Source organism: Haplochromis burtoni, unplaced genomic scaffold (genome assembly GCF_018398535.1).
Source record: "Haplochromis burtoni strain Fernald_Lab_line unplaced genomic scaffold, NCSU_Asbu1 Contig_80, whole genome shotgun sequence".
Taxonomy (NCBI): Eukaryota; Metazoa; Chordata; class Actinopteri; order Cichliformes; family Cichlidae; genus Haplochromis; species Haplochromis burtoni.
The window spans coordinates 1,508,165-1,531,527 of NW_024582441.1; the positions used below are offsets into that span (position 1 = coordinate 1,508,165).

The window sequence follows — 23,363 nt, forward strand, 5'->3', positions numbered from 1 at the left end:
ATTCGCACCCCTCCGAGTCCTCCCCCCTCACCTCCTCCCCGTCATCCCCGTCTCTGGGGCCTTCCAGTCAGCCACAACAGTCACTCTCACTGGAAGCAGCCAGCAACAGCCTGCCTGATTTAAAACAGGGCGGGAAATTTTGAGATCCAGGCGTGGAGACGGGGAAGGCAGATCATCAAACTTGGTGTTCAGAATGACTGCAGTGATTTAGCTGAGCTTTGTTTCTCCCTTGGGCTTTGGCCAATTTGAATATTGATTAAAATAATTAAAGGATAGCTGTAATTATATGTCTCTTCATAAAGGCTCTGAGAACATGGCACTGATGTTTTGAGGCGGTGATCAGTCAAGTTAAACTGCTGTCTGAGCAACAGACAAGGGGTGTGGATGGGCTAAACATGTAATTGGTAATGACAGTAGGGTGGAGGGCAGACAAAGACGACTCTCACATGGATAAACAACTCCCGAAATGTTATTGAAAGCAGCACAAAGAGACTGGAGAAGAAAAGGAGGCATTCAGGCTCAGCTGGCCCAGACAGGTGAGGAGAGGAGGGAGGAAAAGGGAAGTAAAATAATACAGGAGCTGTAGTGGCACTCTGAACAGAGGGCAACAGTTGTGGAAGAGCCTCCCAAATGCCATAGCAGAGGCTGCAGCCCTCCACACTGTCAGATGTATGTGCATGTGTGTACAGATGAATAGCAGGGGCTTTCTAAAGAGGAGGAAACATGACACCAAAAAAGCGTCTGCACCCCCTCCCTCCACCTCTACCGCCTCCAGCTATGAGGAAGAGGAGGCACAAGTGCACGGCTACAGCTGAGAGGATCTCCAGAGGCTCTGACCGCATGAGGGGTCATCTGGAACATGCCTGATCCGATACTTGACAATGCCAACTCCTCCAAACCCAATCCTGCCTCACCTCTCTCTCTCTCCCCTCATTCCCCCGACAACACCGAGTTCATCGCATTTCACACACATCCAGCTGCGTGATCACAGGGACACCTCAGGCAGGGTCGGATTTATCCGGCAGATTCTCGCATGTCTTTGAGAGAAACTGCTGCAAGCCATGAAATGAACCTGTGAAAAGCACTTTTAAAAAAATGTGTAAGCTGCGTTTCCCTTTCAGAAGCGCGAGTCGAATTCTTCAAAAAGGAAGACGGAAAATTCAAGCGTGAAAGAAAGGATTAAAAGCTGTAGGTGTATCTGACGATGTAATGATACGGTTTTAGTCATTCTAGCAGCGTGCGTTCAAGGACCAGCCTGAAAATTGGATGGATTGCCATGAAATTCCATTAAAGACCCCTAACTCACTTTGGTGACCCCATGACCTTTCCTTCTGTGCCACCATTATGTTGACATTTGTGATTTTGAATGAATTATCACCATGACAATGAGACCCGAATCATGTGAGATTATGATTTTCCCTTCAGCTTCAGCTCTGCGCTTTGAGCTAATTAGGAATTGTAACTAATGCATATTAACATGCGTTTAGCCAAAAGCACCGCTGTGTTAGCTACACCCTCCCAGAGCTCAGAACATGACTGTAAAGTCGCCACGTTAACAAAATACATTAACAACCTTGATTCTGAAAGCAGGAAATCAACAATGAACAAATGAGATCTCTGTGGAACCTCCATTACACCATTACCAGACACCTAAGAAGAGAGCTTCGGGACATGCAACGCCCACCTTTACCCTTCGCCCGGGAACCTCCCCCTGGAGCGCACGCTAACCCCGTGACCTCCAACGCTCGCAGATCCTCTTCAGGGGCCAATCAAACACAACCTGCCGCAGGCCTGCGACACCGATACTGACTGAGCACAGATAAGACACACTAAGCAGACATCAAGGGAAAGTAGGGGTGCGTGCACACTCTCACACATCCACACACGTGTGTTCAAGCCAAACAAAGGCCTGAGGTCACGTATGTATGTGAAGAAAGGAGGTATGCTGTTGTAAAATTAACTTCCTGGAGGATTTGTTGACCCTTGTAAATTGGAGACATTTATCGGTTTTGAATATTCCCAGTGAAAAACACACTGGTGGAGATGTTTGAGAGGGTAGAATGTTTGGTATGTGGTTCAGCGCTGGTTCCCAACATACTGCAAGCTTCGCATTCTGCAACTGATCTGTGTTGTCTGAATCCTGCAGCACTGCACAGCTGTCAGACCACAACAGGGGGTGGACAGGCTGCCCGAGTGAGTGTGTTTGTGAGTTAGTGTGTGTGTGTGTTCTCCCATGAAATGCCTCTGAATTGAATGCTTCCATTTCTAATTCAGATGTTTGTGTTTTTTGGACCAAAGTGATGTCAGAGAGGTGATAAATTCAAGCTGCATATTTACAATGACGGGCAATAGATCATCTGTCACTGCTGCTGAATAGAAGCTTTGGGTGAAAATGGTAATTTTCTACTGAATGCAATCACCTTTCGTAAAAAAGTGAAGACTTTTAACTTTGAACACAGCTTTCTTTCACCTGAAAACCCTTTCTTCTGCTTGACAGACCACTGATGTTTTGGGTAACTCATTCTTTTCCACTTTCTTTATCTTTAGCACGAAGCGCTTTCTTGTCCTTGCTGACTCATAACTGTGATACAGCTCAAACTCCTGTTCCCTTTCTTCCCCCCCTCCCTCGTTCATCTCTCTCCCTTACTAAGAGAATTCCTCACAGGATCAGACCTGCTTTTTATGCTCTACTGCTTTTCACTCACAGCAAGTAGCGAAGGGGGGAAGGGGGAAAGGGGGAGGCGTTTTAGTAACAACAAACTAAAACTCTTTGGAAGAAGTGAGCATAAGTGAGGGAATGAAAAAATATATAAAAAGGAGCAGTGAAAGAAGAAGTGAGACACGAAAAGAGTCAACGAGAGGCGGCACGGGGCAGAAAGGAAATAATGCTGAAAAAGGTCATAATTTCTGCCAGGGGATTTGCAGTTGCCTGGACGACGAACAAAGCAGAGGCAGTTGGACGATGTGCACAACAGAAAGGGTTGAAAAGAAATGTGAACAGCTCTGGGGAGCGAGCTGGGAGTTGCTGCACTCTTCAGCCGGGTAATATCTACAACTCGGTTAGCAAAACAACCCAGAAATACACGCAGTGATCCCTCTGTCGTCCCTTTAATTTCAGATTAAGTATACCAGCCTTTTGATTTGCTTAACTTTACTGAAAAACAAAGTCTATAAAGTGGCTGTGCTAAGAGAAACCACTGCTTAGAAGATTAGCGATATGTCTTTACAGAACTGCGAGTGGAAAGTTTCAACGTTAAACACAGAGAAAGAGGAGAGTCTTAGTTTGGTTTTAGCTTTCAATTGAAAAGCGATGAGAGAATGTTAATGATATGCAGAGGGAATGAGGCCAGATGAAAGCCGGTCTAAAGTCTGAGGCAGAAGCAGAGAGGGAGGAGGTGAGGGTGAAGGGGGAAGGATGGAGGGGTAGACGGGGTGGTAAAGGTGGCACGAATGAAGCAGAGACAGGAAAGTTCAAGATTAAGCAATGTTCAGAAAGCCGAGTGAGAAATTAGAAAGTATTTACTGTGAGCATACACGTTAGGCTCATGTCATTTATTTGTATCTTAATCCCTGCATCTAATCATATAGACACTCACTGACCACTTCATTAGGTACACCTGCTTGTTAGTGCAACTAATCCATCAGTCAGGTGGTCAAGATGACTCGCTAAAGTTCAAACCGAGCAACAGAATGGGGAAGAAAGGCGATTTGAGTGACTTTACATGTATTATAGTTTTTTGGGGCCAGACAGGCTGGTAGTATTTCAGAACCTGATGATCTACCAGGATCTTCCCACACAAACATCTCTAGTTTACAGAGAATTGTCTGAAAAAGAGAAAACAACCATTCAGCAGCAATTCTGTGGGCGAAAATGACTTGTTGACGCTAAAGGTCAGAGGAGAAAGGGAAGTAGCTTGTAGGAAGGCAACAGCTGGTTACAGCCAAGCTATTGCAGAAGAACATCTCTGAATACACAACAGTTTGAAGCAGAAGGGCTACAGCAGCAGAAGAAGACCACACTCTGTCCCACTCCTGTAACCTACCTACAAACAGGAAACCGAGGCTGCAAGTTGCAGAAGGTCATCAAAATTGAACAACATAGAAAAAATGAAAAACATTCTTGGCTTCCACTTTGGTTCATTTCATTTAAACATCACAATCTACAATCACTAGATCTCAGTCCAACAGAGACCCTTTGGGATGTGATGAAATAGGAAATTCACATCATGGAGCTAGAAACAGTTCAGTTTGCTCATTTGTAAAATTGGCTGTAAGTATTGTGGTTTTTTAAGCCAGGAGGGATGATGACGGTACTTCTTTTTCTTCTTCTTACTATTATTACTGGAACAAAAGCGTGGACTGTTAAATTACAAGCTAACACTAACGAGCTTGTTTATCAAGCTGTACAGACACACATACTATACCTGCTAATTATGACTAAGTACCAGGATAATAAAATAGCAGAATTTCCCCTCACCCAGACAGAAGCACGAACTTCTTTTACAGGCTGTCGGCACAATTAACTGCACAGCAAGCCATTTTATTTGTCAGATAATTGGAGCACCACTACAAATTAGCAAAGATTTAGCTTAGCAGAAGCTACCACATACAGGTAAAAGATTAAAAAGTAATCCACAGTTGCCAAGCCTCTGATCTGAACCTTTAATAACATCAAAGTGGTTGATTTATAAAATAAAACTAAAGGGAGATTATCCAGAGAGAATAAAAAACTTTTGGTACTGGGCTGTGAACATGTTCATGCTGGCTGTAGCATTCGCCATTTTAACATGAGAGTCTATCCCAGGGGTCAGCAACCTTTAACACCCAAAGAGCCATTTGGACCCGGTTTCCACGCAAAAGAAAACACTGGGAGCCGCAAATACTTTTTGACATCTAAAATGAAGATAACACTGTATATATTGTTTTTTTTTTACCTTTATGCTTTGTGTGAACAACTAAGGTGTGTTGCTTATGAAATCCATGAAGTGCTACAGAGAAAATTACATTTTATTTATGTTATTAACACATTTTGAACTCTTAAAGAAATATAACAAAAGGAAAGACACCCAGCTGAACTAAAATGATCCATGTAGCAAACAAAAACTGTTGTGAGCTGCCACCCTTGTATCTCCTTTGGGCTTTTGGAGCCTTGACCTGACTTTTAAAAAACAATTGGAAAAAAGCACTATGCTGCTAAAAAAAAAAAAAAATAGATATTTGCAAAATTCTGCCTAAATATGTATTTTACCTGGTTAATGTGTGTGGAGGGGTGTGGTCTGCAGTGCCGCTGCAGAGGAGGCGGACGCACCTGAGCGGCACCCGCAATCACGCCTCGCCGCCTTAACGTCTGTGCTATCTCTGCTGTTGTGTTGTCGTGCTGTGATGCTAGCACCTGCAGAGAGCGGCTACTGTCAGATGGGGGCAGTATCAAAAACATGTGCTAATAGCTCCCAGAGAAGATGTTTAATGTTTATTTTTTCACGCTTCTCCCATTCCTGGGCAACTCCGCTGTCACTTCCACCAGACTTGTCAACCAATCAGCATGCGACTAATGTACAGTAGAGATGCATATGAATCCAAATATTGATAGCATCGATAGCGACACTGGCATAGGCATCGGATCGATACTAGCACATAAAGTTGAATACTTGGTTTCTATTCTGTAAGTTCAAAATGGAGCCCAATAATTTTATTTATTTATTTTTATGAAAAACTATACCTCAAACATGTTCTGTGACAAATGTCTGAACCTTTTTGTGTTGACTCTCAGGTCTATTTTATTGATAGCCTATAAATAGCCTTTTTAAGCACAAATATACCGCACTTTTTGTACATTTTTTAAAAACTTTCTCCTACTTACTGTGCAGTCTCTACAGTCTCTACACTTTGAACAACAGAAGCTGACCCAAAGTGCTTTACAGACAGGCACATTAACATTTACAGCTCTCCTATAAACCAAGTTTCAAAATACACAAAAAGCTGAGAGGTGTGTTTTGTTGTATTAACTAATTATTGTGGAAAATAAAAATCACAGTTGTCTTCAAAATGTGTTCAGAATTTCAAATCGATGATGATTCATCTCATAATATATAAGCTGCATTTATATGTTAAAAGTATCGGTAATGTCGTAACTTGGTACCAGATCAATACGAAAGGGTCCAATATTTACCCAACTTCAACTGGCTGTTTGAGGAACTGCTGTTTTATGCTTATTTTTTTTTATTATTATTATTTTAGCTTGGAGAGATATTCTCTCTCTGTGTTTTGAGTATTTGAGTTATTTATTTTTTTACTGTATGGTATGAATCTACGCAGCCTTTACAGCTTCTTCAAGACAAAAAGCTCATTTGCAAGTTTAAACTACAAGTGCAAGGGAACATTAGACAGCAGAGAATCCATGTTCCCTTTATCTGTTTATCCAAGGTGGAGCTTGGAGTCTGTTAAATGACCTTTATTGTCTGTGCCTGCTGATTGAGCACCAGCTAAAGTTACCCTGCTCTCACTCTTGGGCAAGTACCAGCACATACTGTAGCTGCTTTACAACCTTTGTTTCAGCCTCTCTGAGTCGGACTTGTTCAGTTTTTTGATGTTATTAAGCATAAACGGGCACACATGTGGCCCTTTTTCAGACATGAATTCACTCTTCCCTCCTGCTTTGCCTCAAGGTCCCACATCAACAAATGTCCTGATTCAAGTTCAGTGCTGTGTTTTACTGCAAACCCTTCAATCTGAGTCATTATAGCCCAGAGCCAGTAATGGTATACAGTTACACCACCAATACTCTGTAATAGAGAGGTAAATACTGAGGCAGAGTCCTGGGTCTACATTAAATGGGCCTGACCATCTGTGAAGAGGAAGAACAGATTATTTAAAGAGTTTACAAGTTTATTTTCTTTAAAACAAAATCAGTTTCATAGCAGCAGGAAAGCCTGTTCTGACAAGCAAAGGGTTAACAAGGTGAAACTGTCTTGCGTGCAGCTGTATCGTGGGTAAGCTAATATCCCCCAGATCTCTGTGTTGCTGTAACGCTGAAACTCCCACTGGCCCCGAAGACTTCACTTTGGATTTCATTTTACAGCGTCGTTGAGGCCACAGCGCCCTCCCACGGGAGGCGCTGATTGGTCGAGTTGCCTGCTGGAATATTTAATCAGACACCTTGCTCGCGGCTGTGATTGGACACAGCCGGTGCAGTTATGTAAATGAGCACCTGGTGGCGCCTGCTGGCCCGGCTGCTGAGCCCGGACTGTGGAGGAGCGGCTGAGAGAGGACGCAGAATCAGAGAAGGTCCGAGAAGCAGAGATACTTTGCGTGTTTTCCCTCCTTTATCTTATTATCCCCCCTCCATTAACCACAGGCTGAAAAATATTCCTCTCAAGTGAAAGTCAGCCTGGGGGTGTGAAATCAGCCGGTGCGCGCAGCCCGTACGGAGTATTGCGCTGTTTTCTGAGTTTTGGTGGAGGTCGTTCACTAAACTCAGCTGCTGCTCTCGGAGGTCAGTTTGGATTATTCGGTGGACGCGTGTTGTATTGAGCACAATTCACCACAGAGTTCATCCCAAAGTTTGGACCGCTGTCACAGCACACTTCTGCCTGTCTTTTAGGTAAGTACTCCCAACCTGCTCTGCGCGTTTCTTCTCCGTGCGCTTAGCTCCATAATAAGCGGCTGTAATAATATTGCTGTGGGTATTTCCAGCTGTCTGTGTGTGTGTCTGTGCGTCTCTCACTCGCTGGCTTGGCGTCTATATGTCTCGTTGTGATCCGGGAGCGCTGCAGCTCTGGACGCTGGCCACGGACTCCTTGGAAGCGCATATGAGGTGTAACGTTGCGCCCCGGACTCTGCGCGTTTGTGTGGCAGATACATTGTGGTATTTATGCTGCCGACAGCGTAGCTGAGATATTCTGACATCGTACATCATGATCTAGACTTATTGCAACATCGTGTTTAAAAGTGGGTGCTTGGCACCGGAGAAAACGTTATTCAGAGTCCTCACTGCTTTCACGCCTTTTATATTCAGTGTGGATTTTTCTCGTTCTCCGACCTCCGACTCATTGCCACTAACTCTCAAACAGTTACACGGGTTTGATTAAGTTGTACAGTCATTCCTCTTTTGAAAGTCCTTGAGTGTCATTATTCAGAGTCCACCTCATTTACAACATTTAAATAAATAAATAAAAAGTTAAAGAAAAGTAATCTGAGCTGGCATGTGGAAGCTTTAAAACTGACTGCAGCGGGCGTAATGACGCACTGAGTCAAACGTGTAGCATTTAAAAGGACCTAGTGACATCCAGCTGATGGTCATCACACAGACTGTTGACCCTGTGACCTTATAGCAACACATGGGGACCCTTAGTGGGACCGACAGCTCTGGTTTCACTCATCCCTGGTCTCTGGTTCTCCAGTGGGGAGCTAATCAGTCACCAGAACCAAGTCAGAAATCAGTGTAAAGTTGCCTGGAACTCGGATCTGTGTTGATGAAGGAAACATTTCAGACTCTGGGGACGAGCTGTAGGAAAGTTTGGACTTTGAACAGGATGTACATTTTGTGTTTGCATGAAGCAGAAGAAAGGGGGCGGTGATAGCTGATCAGTCATGTGGTGTTACGAGTGATTCTCATATTGTCTGACAACAGGATGGTGCAGAATTATGTATATTTCAGCATCTTGTCTCTGTTAATTTCTGTATAACAGAGAACAAAGAGAAGGGAAAATGTGGGTTTGATTGCGTGTGTTTGTGGTGTTGTCTTGCTCCTGTGTGTTTGTGCATGCCTTTCTGGGGGCCGGTGACCTACTGGAGGAGTCAAACAATGGGCTTTAGTGGGTGTGAAGTGCAGTGAGCAGTCACCTATCTGACTGCATGAAAATGGCTGATGTGGGTAGTTTGTTGGCTAACAGACTGAGAAGGCAGTCCAGCGTAGAGGAGGTGCACCATTGTTATAAACTGCTGTGTGGGGAGGAGTGGGTGGGGGTGCTTGTGCTATAGAGATAGAAATGCAATAAAATGCCATTTTCCCTTTCTCCGTCCCTCCCTCTCTGCCTCTAAGGCAGGGGCATAAAGTGAGGAGGATCCCTGAGTGTTGATGCACATGTTTGCTGGATTTCAGTCTAGTAGGCATCTGGCTGCTGATTCTTCCACAATGTCCCGAGAGAGCCATTGACTTGGAGTAGTTCGTTTTTATCAGCTGTGCAGTTGAGCAAAGAAGACACAAGATATTTGAAATAGTTGGATGGCCCAGTTATGTGAGTATAAGTGTTCACGCACAGACTTGGAACAGCTTTTTATTGATTTGTCTTCCTCTTGGCAGGCTCGTGACAAAGCAGCATTAATTGCATAATATGATTTGTGGAGAAGTATGCACGCAGCAAAGTAATTTGTCTAACATTGTTCGAAGGAATGGCTCTTATTTGATTTGTGTCTAAGACTCGGCAACAAAAGTCTTGGAAAGGTTTTTTATGTGCAAGACAAGAAAAAAAAAATGAAGAGTGGTTTTGCAGTGGTGTTGTTTTGTGATTGAAAACACGCTGCTGCGTGCCAGTGCAGGCTTTTCTGCAAACATAGAAGCACGGTGTAGTTTCTGCCATGGGAACACTGGTATGTATGGTCTGGTTGATCATTGACTCCAGTCTGTTATCCTCTATCTGGGTCATTGTTTTGGGTTAAAAGACTTCAGCAGGTGGATACAAATTTGAACCTTAAAGGAGTCGCAGCTTGAACAGTGATTGAACTGCACGTTTGGCACAGTTGCCTGGTCTGTCTCTCGCTAAAGGGGCTACTTAACAACATGAAAGGGCACAATGGCAATGAAGAACTGTCTTTTATGTGACACCTCTCACAGAGATCATGCATTAAACAGAAAGTCTGTCTTTGGTCATAATTGGCTCAGACAGACTGAACAGGAAGGCAAGTGGAAGAATTCATTTAAGTCCAAAGACACGACATGGTTACTTGCCTTCCCTCTCGACAATCCCCCTGTAATGGGAAATGAAACCGATTGAACGCGGGACTCCAGCGTCCAGCCTGTTTTCCCAAACCAATTTCCCTTCAAGTCTAGACAGCTGGACTTTTCAATTGCATCTGTGTATGTGTGGTCACATGCAGAGCGAGCTCAACCAGACTGTCGGACAAACAAATTAATCGTGTAATGGGCGGTGACACTTCAAAGCGGGATCTGGGCTGTTCGTGGGCTTTAGTTGTCAGTGAGTTTTCAAATCTATTTGGTTTCCTCTTCGCGAATCTCCATCCCTGAAGTCCTACCTTTTCTCAGACTGCCCTCCCCCTCCCAGTTTCCCTCCCCACCATCCTTCGTTTGGCATCGAGCACACTTTTGATCCTCTAATTGATCATTCTGGCAATCTGTCTCTTTCCCTACATGTAACATGGAACACAGATTTTTCTTCTTCATCTTCTGTATCTCCCCATTCCCTTTGAAGCAGCACTAGACATTTTATTTATCTTCCTCCTCTGCTCATACATCTTACCCTCAGCCTCTCTCTTCTCCTATCGTCCCTGTGAGTCTCCTTATTTATCTGTTTGCTCTTTCAGTGAAGGGTGCCCTTGTTAGATAGCGGTGTTGCTTCTTGGATGCAAGTACCCTTGGGTTAAGTTTTCTTCAAAGATTCTCACAGGGTATCTTATCAAAGTATCTAAGACATTTACTTGGTCCCTGATATAAGCTCGGAAAACTGCAGAAATGCCTCTGCATGACTTCCAAAATTACAGGTGGCCTATTTTTGAAGGTGATAATGTACGAGTGTGTGACAGCCTGTGGTAAAGTACAGAAATCTAGAAGCTTGAAGGTACTGCCATATCTCCCTAATATATAATTTCTCAACTCTAGTACATGTTTTATGACTTTATGAAATAATAAAAAACTCTTATTAAAAGAGAGCTTCATTTATTAGCCATTGCACTCCTATAACATTGTGAAATTTTGATGTGCAATTTAAGCAGCAGGGAATCTTTTTATACCCAAATGTGTGCTGTTTTTAGTTGAATGGACTAAAGGAAAAAAATAACCTTGAGCTAAATATTTTGGAGGATGCCTTCTCAGTGTTTATGCAAATAGTGGAAGCAAGGGACACTGCAGTGACACTGTAAAGTATACCCTACTTTTCCCTTCTGTTTGAATTTAGTGGGGACTGTATTTCTGCAATTAACATGATTTTTTTTTTTAAACTTAAGTTATTGAGGCCATAGCTGCATTAGGAGGGTGTTTACTGAGGTCACAGATCCTGGGAGCCGAGGATGGTTTTTCCATTTACTTTTATTCAGCTCAACGTCGCTTTGCAACCAGGGGAGTCGCCCCCTGCTGGGCATCAGAAAGAACACAGATTTAAGGCCCTTTCAACCTTGCTTCAGTTTCAGGTGTATTGTCAGTCACAGCCTGGTATCGCCACTATTTACAATGTAATTAAACCCTCGAGAGTCTAGCTGGTGATCTGAATAAGTTTTGCCACCAGCAGCTGTTGTCACCTCATGAAGAAATGTCTCATTTTTCCTAAATCCACACCTCTGTCTATCAGTTTCCTTCACCTCGTCCAATTCGGGGTCACACTGAGACCGAGAACCATTCACACTCACAGTCACACCCAATTTAGGATCACCAGTTAACCTAACGTGCACTGTGGGAGACCGTGCACAGGCTTCGGGACAAACACCGAAGGACCCAGGCTGGTGGATTTGAATCCAGGACCTTCTTACTGTGAGGAGGACAGCACCGTGCTGTCGCCTCACAGTGTCTTGTGGTCATTAAGAATTTACAAACTGATGATGATTAATCATGAGTACACACTGCTTTCCCTGCATAAGCTGCCTCTATAAGTTCAAAGTATATGTACTGGCAATACTGGCCCTTGGTATCAGATGACACAGCACGACATTTTATACAACTTTTCTTTTGTGTAAACCTTATACTCTGCAAAAACCTTAAGACTGTGTTTAATCTGCAAAATTAGCCAAGGTCATTTGTGAATTGGATGATTAGGATGGTCTAATTAGAAGTGGACGATGGTGAATCCTGTGGTTTAAAAACAACTACACACTTTGCCAACTTGTGGAAGCTGAAGTTATCGCTGCTGGAAAAGAACCTCATAAAAGATGGAAACCAACTTAAAAGCCAGTGTGCTCCCTTCTCTGCCTCTTGCTTTCTTTCTTTTTAGTTTTTTTTTTTCCTCTCCTCACCACTTTTCAAATCGTCATATTGCGGTTGGTGTTTTTTAGCACCCACAGTGCCTCTTGTGGCACAAAGCGCCACTAATAATTACTAATGGCTTCTGGCAAAGTATGTGTTTTGAAACCTTGTTGGAACATGGGAAGAAAATTGTGTTAAACATCAAAGGTTACTTTCTTTTTCAATATGTCTTCTTTGCGTATGATGAATTTGAGTTACAATGACATCCACACATCCACGCTGAGTGGGTTGGACGTGTCTGCCGTTTCCGCCGAGGGATTTGTAGGGGCGCATTAGCATCAGGAAACTGTTGTGTGATGTGTAATTTAGTTCTTTTGAGGCTGTTTTTCACTGCTGAGAGGGAGGAGGAGGACTGAGAGTTTGATAGAGGTATCAACCTGTGCCTGAGGCTTTTAACAGGTGTGTGTGTGTGTGTGTGTGTGTGTGTGTGTGTGTGTGTGTGTGTGTCTGTGTGTGTGTGTGTGTGTGTGTGTGTGTGTGTGTGTGTGTGTGTGTGTGTGTGTGTGTGTGTGTGTGTGTGTGTGTGTGGTTTCAGCAAAAGCCCAGGCTTTATATTAACCAGGCCACCATATTTTCGGATCCTAATGCTCTTTTGTGTGCATATTTTTTATTTTGTGCTGCAACATCTGAAGACCTCTACGTTGTCCTCAGCTCTTATTCACTGGAATTGAAGACTGCCGCATTGCTCGGTTAGGCCAGTTAATTTCCTCACATTGACTCAAAATGTTGAGTCTAGCTGAGCTCATTCCCGTTCGCCCTGATCTTTTTTTTTTTTTTCTTCCTGTCATTTTCTCTCTGCTACTCTTGAGTTCACCTCTCTCTCACTCCTTTCATCCCTTCTCTTGTTCCCTCTCTCTCCTTTTCAATGGCTTCTCAGCGGATGAATAATTCTCAACCTCCTGCGGCAAAGAGTTGCTTTTGTCCCACACTTGCTCTGCCAGTCTCTTCGTTCGATTACTGGTGGGAATTTTCCTTCATGGCGTTCTTCTGTCTGTCTGTCTGTCTGCTTCAGTCTGCGGCTGTTTTTCTCACTGTCCCGTCACATGCCTCTCCTTTCACCCTGTCCTCCCCTCTGCTTCTCACTTGTTCTCTGACAGGTGGTAGTGAGACTGTGCAAATTGAATTCAGAGAATTGGGCTGTGGCTCTCCATCACACTACAGCCCTAAAGGACCTTTGGTGTCAAACTAGAACCAGAGGTTCACATGCACTCAGCTGCGAGGTCATCGTATTAACATGCTAATGGTCCCTCATGCCTGCTGGATACTCCTCACGAGTCTTACAGCCATGCTTCAGCTAAGGTCAAACTCAGAACTAATCTTCCCTCGGAGTAGCAGTGATGGTTAATCTTCAGGCAGCACATGAGCTTGCTTCGCTTTCAAGTGAGACGCACTAGAAAGTGAAGTGGATCTCATCTCATTCCAGATGGATTAAACAGAGCAGAAAAGGAGCTGAGGACAGTCTAACTACATGTGCCGACAAGTACGAGGCTTCGAGCCCCGAGAAGCATAATAGTATTCCAGTTTCTGTCGGTCACAACCACTTTCCCAGAAGAAATGCAGACAAAACTGAACACATGTTTTTCCTTTGTAAACTGAGAAAGAAGACTTCGCTCTGAGTCTCACGATAATAAACAGCCGACTCCGTGTAGATCATGTTGACTGCCAGAGGTGTTAACAAAACCTTCATTTTCTTTTTGTGTGCGACTTTGTTATGCTCTGTTCTTTGTCTTATTTCAGCTTTGAGAACATCTTCTTCTGATTTGGTTTGACTCTCTCTTGTTGTGTCGAGCTTACCGAACAGGCAGTTTACCTCCTTCTGTACTGTGTGTTGTTGCTGTATCTGATCAGGCTCATTTCCTTTTGATTGCCTTTGCAGATACCATAATGTTGGAGCGCAATTATAGGAACTTTAATAAAAATAACAAGAACGGTCCAAGGTAAATATTATGGGTTTATTGTAGGACTGTAGTCATGAAGACAAGTCTTGGGACTACCTGCTCTGCATGTTGTTTCAATTACTGATTTCTGTGACGACTGACAAAAGACAAACCTGCAAAGTTCCTTTTTTTTCAATATTTCACAAGCTTTCATTTGGATTAAAGTCTAGACAAGTACAAGGAAAAATGCAAATAATGTAAAGGCAAGCATTGCCCTCAAAGCATTGAAACTTCAGAAGGGGCTCAGAATAAAGGGAACTTGGAAAAAGAGCGTTATCTGTTCATTAATGTGTGTTAATTGGAGTCTTTTCTCAAGTAAGCAGGACTGACAAGGAAACAGTGTTGGAAAAAGTACTGGGTTTTTGTGTTTGACAGTGTTTTGGATGTATGTGTGTTTAAGATTTGTTATCTCTGTTTGTACTAGGGGTGCTTTTTTTGCCTTTATCTGACAGTTCAGCAGGAAAGAGCAGCGGAAGACGCCCAGCAAAGAGCTACAGTTTCTTGTAGTGGGTTGACAAACAAACATAAGGTTAGGGTCTAGCTCTACCGGAAGCCATTAACATGGAACATGGAAAAACAGCCAGAAGACTCGACTTTTTTTTTTTTTTCCAATTTAAAATAAAATACATTTCTGTGTAAAAGTCTTGCTACCCCTCATTGCTTTATATTTTATTTCCAAGGAGTCAGATTTTCTTGTAAAGTTTAAAGCGGTCTTGAGCAGTACTTCTCCAGGATTTCTGAAAGTCGTTCAAAGATTTTCTTTGACATATTCAGCCTTTCTGCAGTCTTTGTACCTGACTGTTTTCAGAGGAATATTTTTAGTTAAGCCACTTAATGCTGACCTATGAGTCATTCCTTCATAAACACACCGAACTAAAGGGATGAACCACTGTTGTGTCTACGCATAACAGACGACTTGGCAAAGAATTTTAAATTGTGTCTTTAGGCACTTTTTTTTTCTAGCAGCCTGTTGCAAAATTTTTATATTATTTTTTTCTCCATTTCTTTAGTTGAATCCACAAAAAATATAAAAAAAGATAACACAGTTTGACATAAAATAGTATTTTTGCACCAAAAAGGTGATTCGCAGAGAACTATTGGCCGAGAACTTGGAAACTGGACAAGTGGAGGACAAAAGAGGACATGAAAGGTCTAAAAATATTATCTACAGCAGATTAACAGTATTTGAAAGTCATGTTCTTAACACATAAGGCAAAATCCAGCAAAGACATGGGACCTGAGAGATTCATCTGGCTGGTTCATCTACTGTTCACTGAAGCCTCATCAGATATGGAATCAATAGAAGGATGGCTGTCAAGAAGTTACTCTTAACTAAGAGAAACGCGGAGAAAAAGCTGAGGTATGTAGGAGAGAGGTACAACAGCGAGTGCCTACAGCCTGTAAAAGACAATAGAGGCTCTGTCGTGGTTTTGGGCCGCATTTCAGCCGGTGGTTCTGGTGACTGATGAGCTATGTTGGAGATCTAGGAATGCAAAAAGCTACGATCAGAGTTTGAGCCACAATTCAGTACCATCTAGAAAGCATCTCATTGGCAACAGCTTTATTTTTCACTATGAAAATTATCCCAAACACCCTGTCAATGCAGTGAAAGCTTATATGAAGAACTGGCCTCCCCAGAGTTTCAACCTCATCATTATCAAAGCATTTTGACAGAGAACAGAACAAACGACAGCCAACATCCAAAGAAGAGCTTTGAGTGTCCTTCAAGAAGCCTGGAGAACTATTCCTGAAAACTACTTAAAGTTTGCCTTTTATTATGTATTTAAGTTTGTGTTTGCACATGTTTCGATAAATCGCCGCGCCTATTAACCGCTTTCCTAGTAACATGTAAAGAAATGAGGAGTCTCGAGACTTTTGCACAGTACAAGCTTATTTACATATGCATCTTTTGGCTGGAATATGTGTCACGTGTCAACAAACCAAGAGTCCGAAGAAAATGTGTTCCTGGTTTTAAACTTGAGATATTTTCTCAAATAAACTCAGGAGACAAAGCCAGGAGAGTAAAGCTGGGACATTGACTGAAGCGGTCACTCAGATGCAGCACACAGCAGGAAACGGTCCACTTCGATGCATTCTTAACACTGAAAATACTCCCTTTGGTGTGGGTGAGGGAACTCTTAGGTAGAGGTAGTAGGCAGGACGGATGATGCCCACTAGCTTGCTTTAAATTCACCACACATTTTCCTGCTCTGTTCTCACAATCGGACATCACACTGACTTCGTACTCGGCAGCTGGCAGATTAAACCCACGTAAAAGTTTGATTTGAGACATTTGAGTTCTCATATTCAGCTGTTTTCAGGAAGGTTTAGAGCTGCAGTGCATGCGTTAAAAACGGTTTTGTTGTGACATTTTGTCCCCTGCGCTTACAGCTAGGTTTGTGTGGCTGCTATTGACGAAGGCAATCTGCGGTAATCAGTCAGCATTTGTCTCTGTCCACCATGAGGATGAGCAATGCTGCAGCTGCTATGGACTGATGAGCCAAGTGGACCTGAAAAGGGAGCCGGTGGAGGTTTCATTCTGTTGCTATGACTGATGTCAGCTTTGTGTAGTCGCATGCTAATGAACCCAACCTTATTATGTTCATTTTTTTTTTTGCTTGTTTTTGCTCTATCCTTGAGCCTCGACTCCTGTGCCTCCCGTTTCTGTCTCTGTAAGGAGATTTTTTTAAAATTGGGTTTTTTTTTTTTTTTTTTTTTTTAGGGGGTGGAAGCTGAGCTGTCGTAATGAGTCATCTGGTGTTATGCACAATTCAAATGTTTCTGGAAGCAGGTTTCATCTTTAACAATTCCCTATCTTCATGACTCACCACCTTCCTCAGCAATTGTTCACATGGTTTATGGTCTCCGTTTCTTACTGATGCAGATTTAATTTGTTTTTCTGACTCCACTGTCTTGCCGTTTCCGTTTCCAAGTGAGTTATCCGCACTTTCCTTCTGCTTCTTCCTGTACACTCAGCAAAATCAGATTCCACAGACATGACTGGCACTTCCTTGTAAGGGTGAATTTTGTGACACACAGATTTTCAACTGGATGCCTAGTGCATGGCCCAAATCCATGATGAAGAGCAGGGCATAATACCACTCTTCACCTGAAGCTCCCAGTCATATATTTGATGGCAAATGTCACAGTTGTGCTGTGTTTTCTCAGTTTAAATATCAAATTAGTTTGCAGCCTCAGTAAGGGTGTAAAGCTGTGTGGTTTCACCCACTCAAGCAAATATTGTGCTGAGTAAAGTTGTAATATTTAACCCAGTAAGCTGTAGGTAATGTTTTCAGTAAAACAGATCCCCATGGACATATTGCTATAGCCAAGCATCTCAAGCCAAGCATCTCAAGCCTGCCCTTGGAGTGAATCCTCAGTGAAAATAAGAAAACAGTGGCCCCGCAGGGATCAGCACTTTACTCACACCAGTCCTGAGTCACACAAAAGCAAGGCTGTATTCAAGGAAGCCATCAGATGACCTTGTTTGTGTCACTGGCACAGTCTCCACAGTATCACCCTTTAAAGTGTTGTGAAGACTGAAGATAAATTCATGCTTCATTCTCTCCGGGACTCCGAGCGTAGCAGTGCGTACACCCAGCTTCCTCTCTCACACACACGCGCGCGCACACGAACAGAAACCCAAAACAAAGAGCTCACTACTCCGTGTCTCCCCAGTGGCCATTAGTCATGTCTAACTGGCAGAGTGTTACTTTATCTGGCCGAGACTGGAGACTTCACATGTCGAGATCTGTGTATAGAACAAGAACGACATTGAATAAGCGACATTCGAAGCCTTTTTGATGTTGCAAATTATATGCATTGCACTACATTATTGCTAAACTTTCCCCAAAAACCTCACACTTTTAGACATTTTATCAAAGCTTGTCAAAATAAGAGTTAGTAGCCATGCTGGTGATGCAGCTCCTGGTTCATTACCTTTGTTCTGTCTCCTGTACACTCAGCAAAATCAGATGGATAAATTATTGTTATATTTTAAACAGACTTTAGTGGTGCCCAGAGATGATGATGATGATGAAGAAGAACTTTTGTATTTTCTCTTTTCACCATTATGAGGTTGATTTTGACCAAAATGTTTCACCAACTGAGTGACGTTCATATTCTTACAAAGCCAAGTTCTTGGTGATTTAGACGAACAAAATACAAGACTGTGAGAAATAAACTGTCCGATGTGCAACGCTGGGGTCAGAACTGCCTTAATTCTCTGTGGTACAGATTCAACAATGTACTTCCTCTGAGATTTTTGTCTATATTGAAATGATAGCCTCACACTGTTGCTCCTGATTTACTGGCTGCACGTCCATGATGTGAACCTCCCATTCCAACACATCCCAAAGGTGCTCTACAGGATTGAGATCAGGTGACTGTGAAGGCCATTTTACAGACAAACCAGTTTGAGACGATTGCAGCTTGGGATATGGTGTCTTATCTTCCTGGAAGCAGCCATCAGAGGGGGGAGACACTGTCTTTTCATGGTCAGAAACAATACTCAAGTAGATCGTGGTGTTTAAATTATGCTCAATTGTTACTAAAGTGTTAAACGGCTCAAAATGTGCCCAAAAAAATATCTCCCAGCAGCCTAAACTGTTGAGACAAGATAGGATGAACCCATGTTTTCATCTTGTTTACACCAAATTCTGAATTTTTGCATCAGAAATCAAGAATCTTCAGACCAGGCTTTTTCCAGTCTTATATAGTCAAGCTTTATTTTGGATTGTAACATCTGTTTCTGTGGCACGGAGTGTGGTCTTCTGCTGCCAGAGCCCCTAAGCTTCAAAGTTGGTCATGTTGTGAATTCAGAGATGCTTTTCTGCCTACCTGAGTTGTAACAAGTGGTTACTGCCGCCTTGGTGTGAACTCAATTCAGTTTAACCATTCTCCTCTGACATCAACAAGTCATTTTCACTCAGAGAACCACCGCTTACTAAACATTTTCTATCTTTCAGACTGTTCTCTGTAAACCTCAGAGATTGTTATGTAGGAAAATCTGAGTAGATCAACAGTTTCTGAAATACTCAGACAGCCCATCTTGCATCAGCAACCATGCCACATTCAAATCACCTTTCCGATGCTCAGTTTGAACATCAGCAGGTCATCTTGACCATTCCTGCATGTCTAAATGCCCTAGGTTGCTGCCATGTGAGTGGTTGCCCTAACAACTTATCTGAGTGTGTAACGAATACCACTGCTGCAAAGCGCACTACCGTTGTGATCATTTTATTGATATTAATTAAATGTGAAATGTAAAGAAACATAAAATAATAATAACTCTCACATCAACGTTAAATTAATTGAAAATGTTGTAATTATCAATTGTTAATCAGTCACGGATCATAAATGAATCAAGGAATATCTACACAGGCGTTCAGTGCACCTTTTTTAGAAACATCACTCCCGTGTGTTACCTAAAGCAAGTCTGTGTTTTTAAAATTCTCAGAGCTTATTCTAATTTAGCTATTTGAGTGTCCAGAGCCTTCAAAGATTCGATCATAGTCTCAAAATGGCAAAAAATAAATATTTCTTATGAATTTCATCAGCGTGTTATTGCTCAAAGACATAAAAAGTGTGCTGCATATTTTATTCAGCAGTGAATTATTCTCTCTATAGAACAGCACAGTCTGGCTTTAATTATAACTAAGCAAGACAAAAAAATACACCAGCGACTGAAGTCTGAGAAACATGCGCCTCGCAGGTTCCAAACTGGCACTTTAAATGGTATCTGCAAGGTGACTCCAGGATGCTTGCCTTCTGTGAAAGATTCACAAAGAAGGGAAAAAGCCTCATATCTGAGACCGGCCAACAAAAGGTGAAAATTAGTCTGAGGAGGGAAAACAGCCAGTGGAAGACATGTGCGTTTTTTTTTCTCTTCAAAATCTTTTCTGGAAGCGCAGCATCTTGGAGTCGCCTCTCCACTGTTGACGTTAAAACTGCTGTTTTGGTGTAACCTTTCATAAAACTGCCAATTAAGGACCTGTGAGGTGTCTTTTTCTCTAATGCACTTGTCCTTTTGCTCAGAATTGCACTGTGGCCTCCTACTTCTTTCTATTCTGGTTAGGGCCAGTTTGTGCTCATCTATGGACTGAGTGGTACACACCATCATATAAAATCGTAATTTTGTCTTTTATTTGTGACAATTTCCTCAATAAAGAAGTATCCTTTCTTTTAGAGCAAAAATACTCTGACAAATTTGAGAAGAAAGCTCCTTTTTTCAGGTCAATTTGAAACTATAATGGAACCCATAAAGGCTAATGATCCAGACACTCAGGTAGCCAAATGTATTCCTTGTGTAATCAGCAGAACAGTTTTCAGCTGTGCATACACACTCGTGAAACGATGAATCGGCCTTTTAACATCCGAAAGCTGCAGTAGGTACTTAAATTTGTTTCAGTGGAACATGGGGCTTTACACCTACGGATATACTCCAATAAAAATAATGAATGACTCATAATTAATGGCGCCATCAATCACTGATTGTAATTTGGAATATTTATCATCAGTTAAAATAGAAAAGGGGGGAAGTGTGCTTCAAAAATAAAGACATTTCTAAGCGACCCCAAACATTTTGAGCAGCAGTGTTTTGGCAAGTGTAAATGATCATATTCATCAAGTTGATAAGTTGATGCATTCTGCTCCAGAAACTTGAAAGATAAGCAAATAGTAAGCAAACATGGCCAGTATGAAAGGCATGAAATGAAATTTGCTAAGGTTGCTGTTCGGCAGAACCCTTGACAGGAAAAATGGATGACGTATCAACTGTGATTGATTACCTCTCTTAGGTTTCAAGCCTGTGCAGCTTTATTTTTTCTACTATACTGACACAAACTGATACTAATGGCTGCAACCAAAAAAGACCCTACAAGTCAAGATACACTTTAATAATAGTCAGCGGCCGGTGATGTGAACCATGCAGAGTTTGCAATTCAAGTATTAAAACATGCAAAATAATGTGCAGAAAAAAACAAAGCAAACTTTTACATCATTTCAGATTTTTTTATTTTTTTGGGGGGGGGGGGGGGGCTTTATTGGACAACTGGAAAGAATAATGAAGGCTAAAATTTGGGCCCAAGGCGAGGAGTTCCGGAGAAAAGACGCTAACCAGAGCCAAGGAAGTCTCGCCAGCTTTCGCTGAAGCAATCTAATTATAGAGACTGGCACGCTAGCTTTAATGATGCAATGGCTGCTCACTTTAAAAAAGTTCTCCCGTGTGTTCGTCCCTGCTCTCATCTGTCTCAGACATGGTTTTTTGGGGTTTTTTTGCTGCGCGGGACAGAAACAGCAGCTGCTCATAAGTATTCACAGTCCTGCTCGTGGATTAGCAGAGACAAAATGTGAGCGTAGATTGGACTGCACACTGCGCTGCCTCCTCCAGAACACAGCGGGCCCTTCTCATTCTCTCTGAGTGCTAACCACAGCTGTTCAACACCACTTGACTTTTCCTAACAACAATGTTCTCAGATGGCTGTGGCCACTTTTGTTCCTTCTCGCTGGAACAGTTGCTCTTCTGGTTTTCTTTAATGTCTTTGTCTCTTGGTGGTGTGTTGGATGAGAGCTTGTTGCCTTGCTGACCAAAACGGTGATGAGACTCTGTTCAGGTTGATGTTTGTTGATATCACCGTGGTTGTTATAGTGATTGCCTTGGATTTGTGGCCCCACTCATCAGTTTGAACTCTTGAGTGTTTTTTGCACGCTGAGCCTAGTCCAGTAAGCCCCATATTTCTGCATTGTGTCATCAGTCGTATGTGCATTCAGATGAAGAGGGAGAAAAGATGGCACTCTTTTTTTTTTTCTCTCTCTCTCTCTCTCTTTCTCTCCTCGACGTGAACACGTGCACCGTGTATCGGTTGCGTTGTGACTGCCATTCAGGACAGCTGCACCGGCTCGGTCCCACACACCCATGCGTACGCGCACTACGAGGCCATAAGTCACCATTTCTGCACCACTTCCGAAATACTCACATTCATGTAACCGTGTCATCGCTGCTCTTGCCCCTCCACCCCGTTGTGCTTGAGCAGACTCTACTATTCCCTCTGTTTCCATACATTCCCTCTGCCTGCCTCTCTCCCTCCCCTCCCTCTGATCCTCTGTCACTACAGCTGTGTGTCAGCTGTTGGCCTGTCCCAGTCTACTCAGAGATGAAGCTGAAATGTAAAGGGTCTGCAGGGAAGACAGCCTGGCCCCTCTGTTTCACCCAGCTGTCACTCCCACTTCAGACTTCCACTTATCATTAAGGCTTCTTTCTTCCTTCTTGCTTCCCCATCTGAAGTTTTCTTCTTTTTTTTTTTTTCTTTTTTTTAAATTTCTGTAAGAGTCACATGCTTGATTGGTTTCTTTGGGCTTCTAGTTTTTCCTGCCTTTAGTGTTCCTCTGTCTACGTCTTTGTGTTTATTGTTGGTCATTCTTTGTGTTGCTTTGAGGGTTCGTTTTTTCTGGTCTTCAACATGGATCCAAATTTCACGAAGATCGCTCCTACTCCTACAGTGTTAGTCGGGATTTAATCAAACACGCACACACTGATCACCTGATGGGGCTTCACAGAAACGTTGCAGAAGGTCAATATCGGATTTGTTATTTTATGTGCACTTTTCCATTTTCACAGCATAACCTTCATGCACACCACCCACAATTTCACCAAATTCTCACTTTTCATTTACTGAACAATATTCAGTTCAAACCACTTAGTGAAGCCTTTAACATCAGATTCTCTGTGTTGATCCATTTGGCACCTTCAGATCACTTTACCACGGGTGGTGCGTAGCATTTATATCCTGCTCAGTGTCGTTATCTTATTGGTCATTAAGAGTGAGGGAGTGGCCCTATTGGTCGACTCCCACGTTAGGAAGGTTTAAGCCTTTGTATCACCATTAGACATCAGATCAGACATGATCATGCTTTATTTTTTACCATGTTTACTAATGAGCATGTAGTCACAATGCTCATGAAGTCAAACACTTTTGTTTGGTGGTGAACAAGATGAACAAGACTCCAGAATGACCGTAAGTATATGTATGTATATACTAGGGGTGCAACGATACTCGTATCGATATTGAACCATTCGATAGTGTTTTCGGTTCGGTACGCATATGTATCGAACAATACAAAATTTGTAATTTATTTTTATCAACTTTCCTTCTGACGATGCTGTCTGTGTTGAGCGCTCAGTGAATCTGCGTTCGACTACTCCGCCTAGGCTGCACTGTCGAGCGCAGATCCACTGAGCG

The 23,363-nt window shown here is 42.6% G+C and overlaps 1 protein-coding gene across 5 annotated transcripts in view; it reads left to right on the plus strand.

Annotated features, from left to right (window-relative positions):
- The first annotated feature begins 6,271 nt into the window (after window positions 1–6,271).
- ddr1 (discoidin domain receptor tyrosine kinase 1) overlaps window positions 6,272–23,363 on the plus strand; it is a 61,298-nt gene continuing 44,206 nt past the window's right edge. For 3 of the 5 annotated variants that reach the window (XM_014334471.2, XM_005925176.3, XM_014334475.2), the window contains exon 1: window positions 8,963–9,236. In XM_014334471.2, coding sequence (XP_014189957.1) covers window positions 9,235–9,236 — 2 coding nt within the window. In that variant the 5' untranslated portion in view covers window positions 8,963–9,234. Of the gene's footprint in view, window positions 7,601–8,961; window positions 9,237–23,363 lie in introns of those variants that run through there. The other 2 variants (XM_014334473.2, XM_014334472.2) reach the window with 2 other exon arrangements.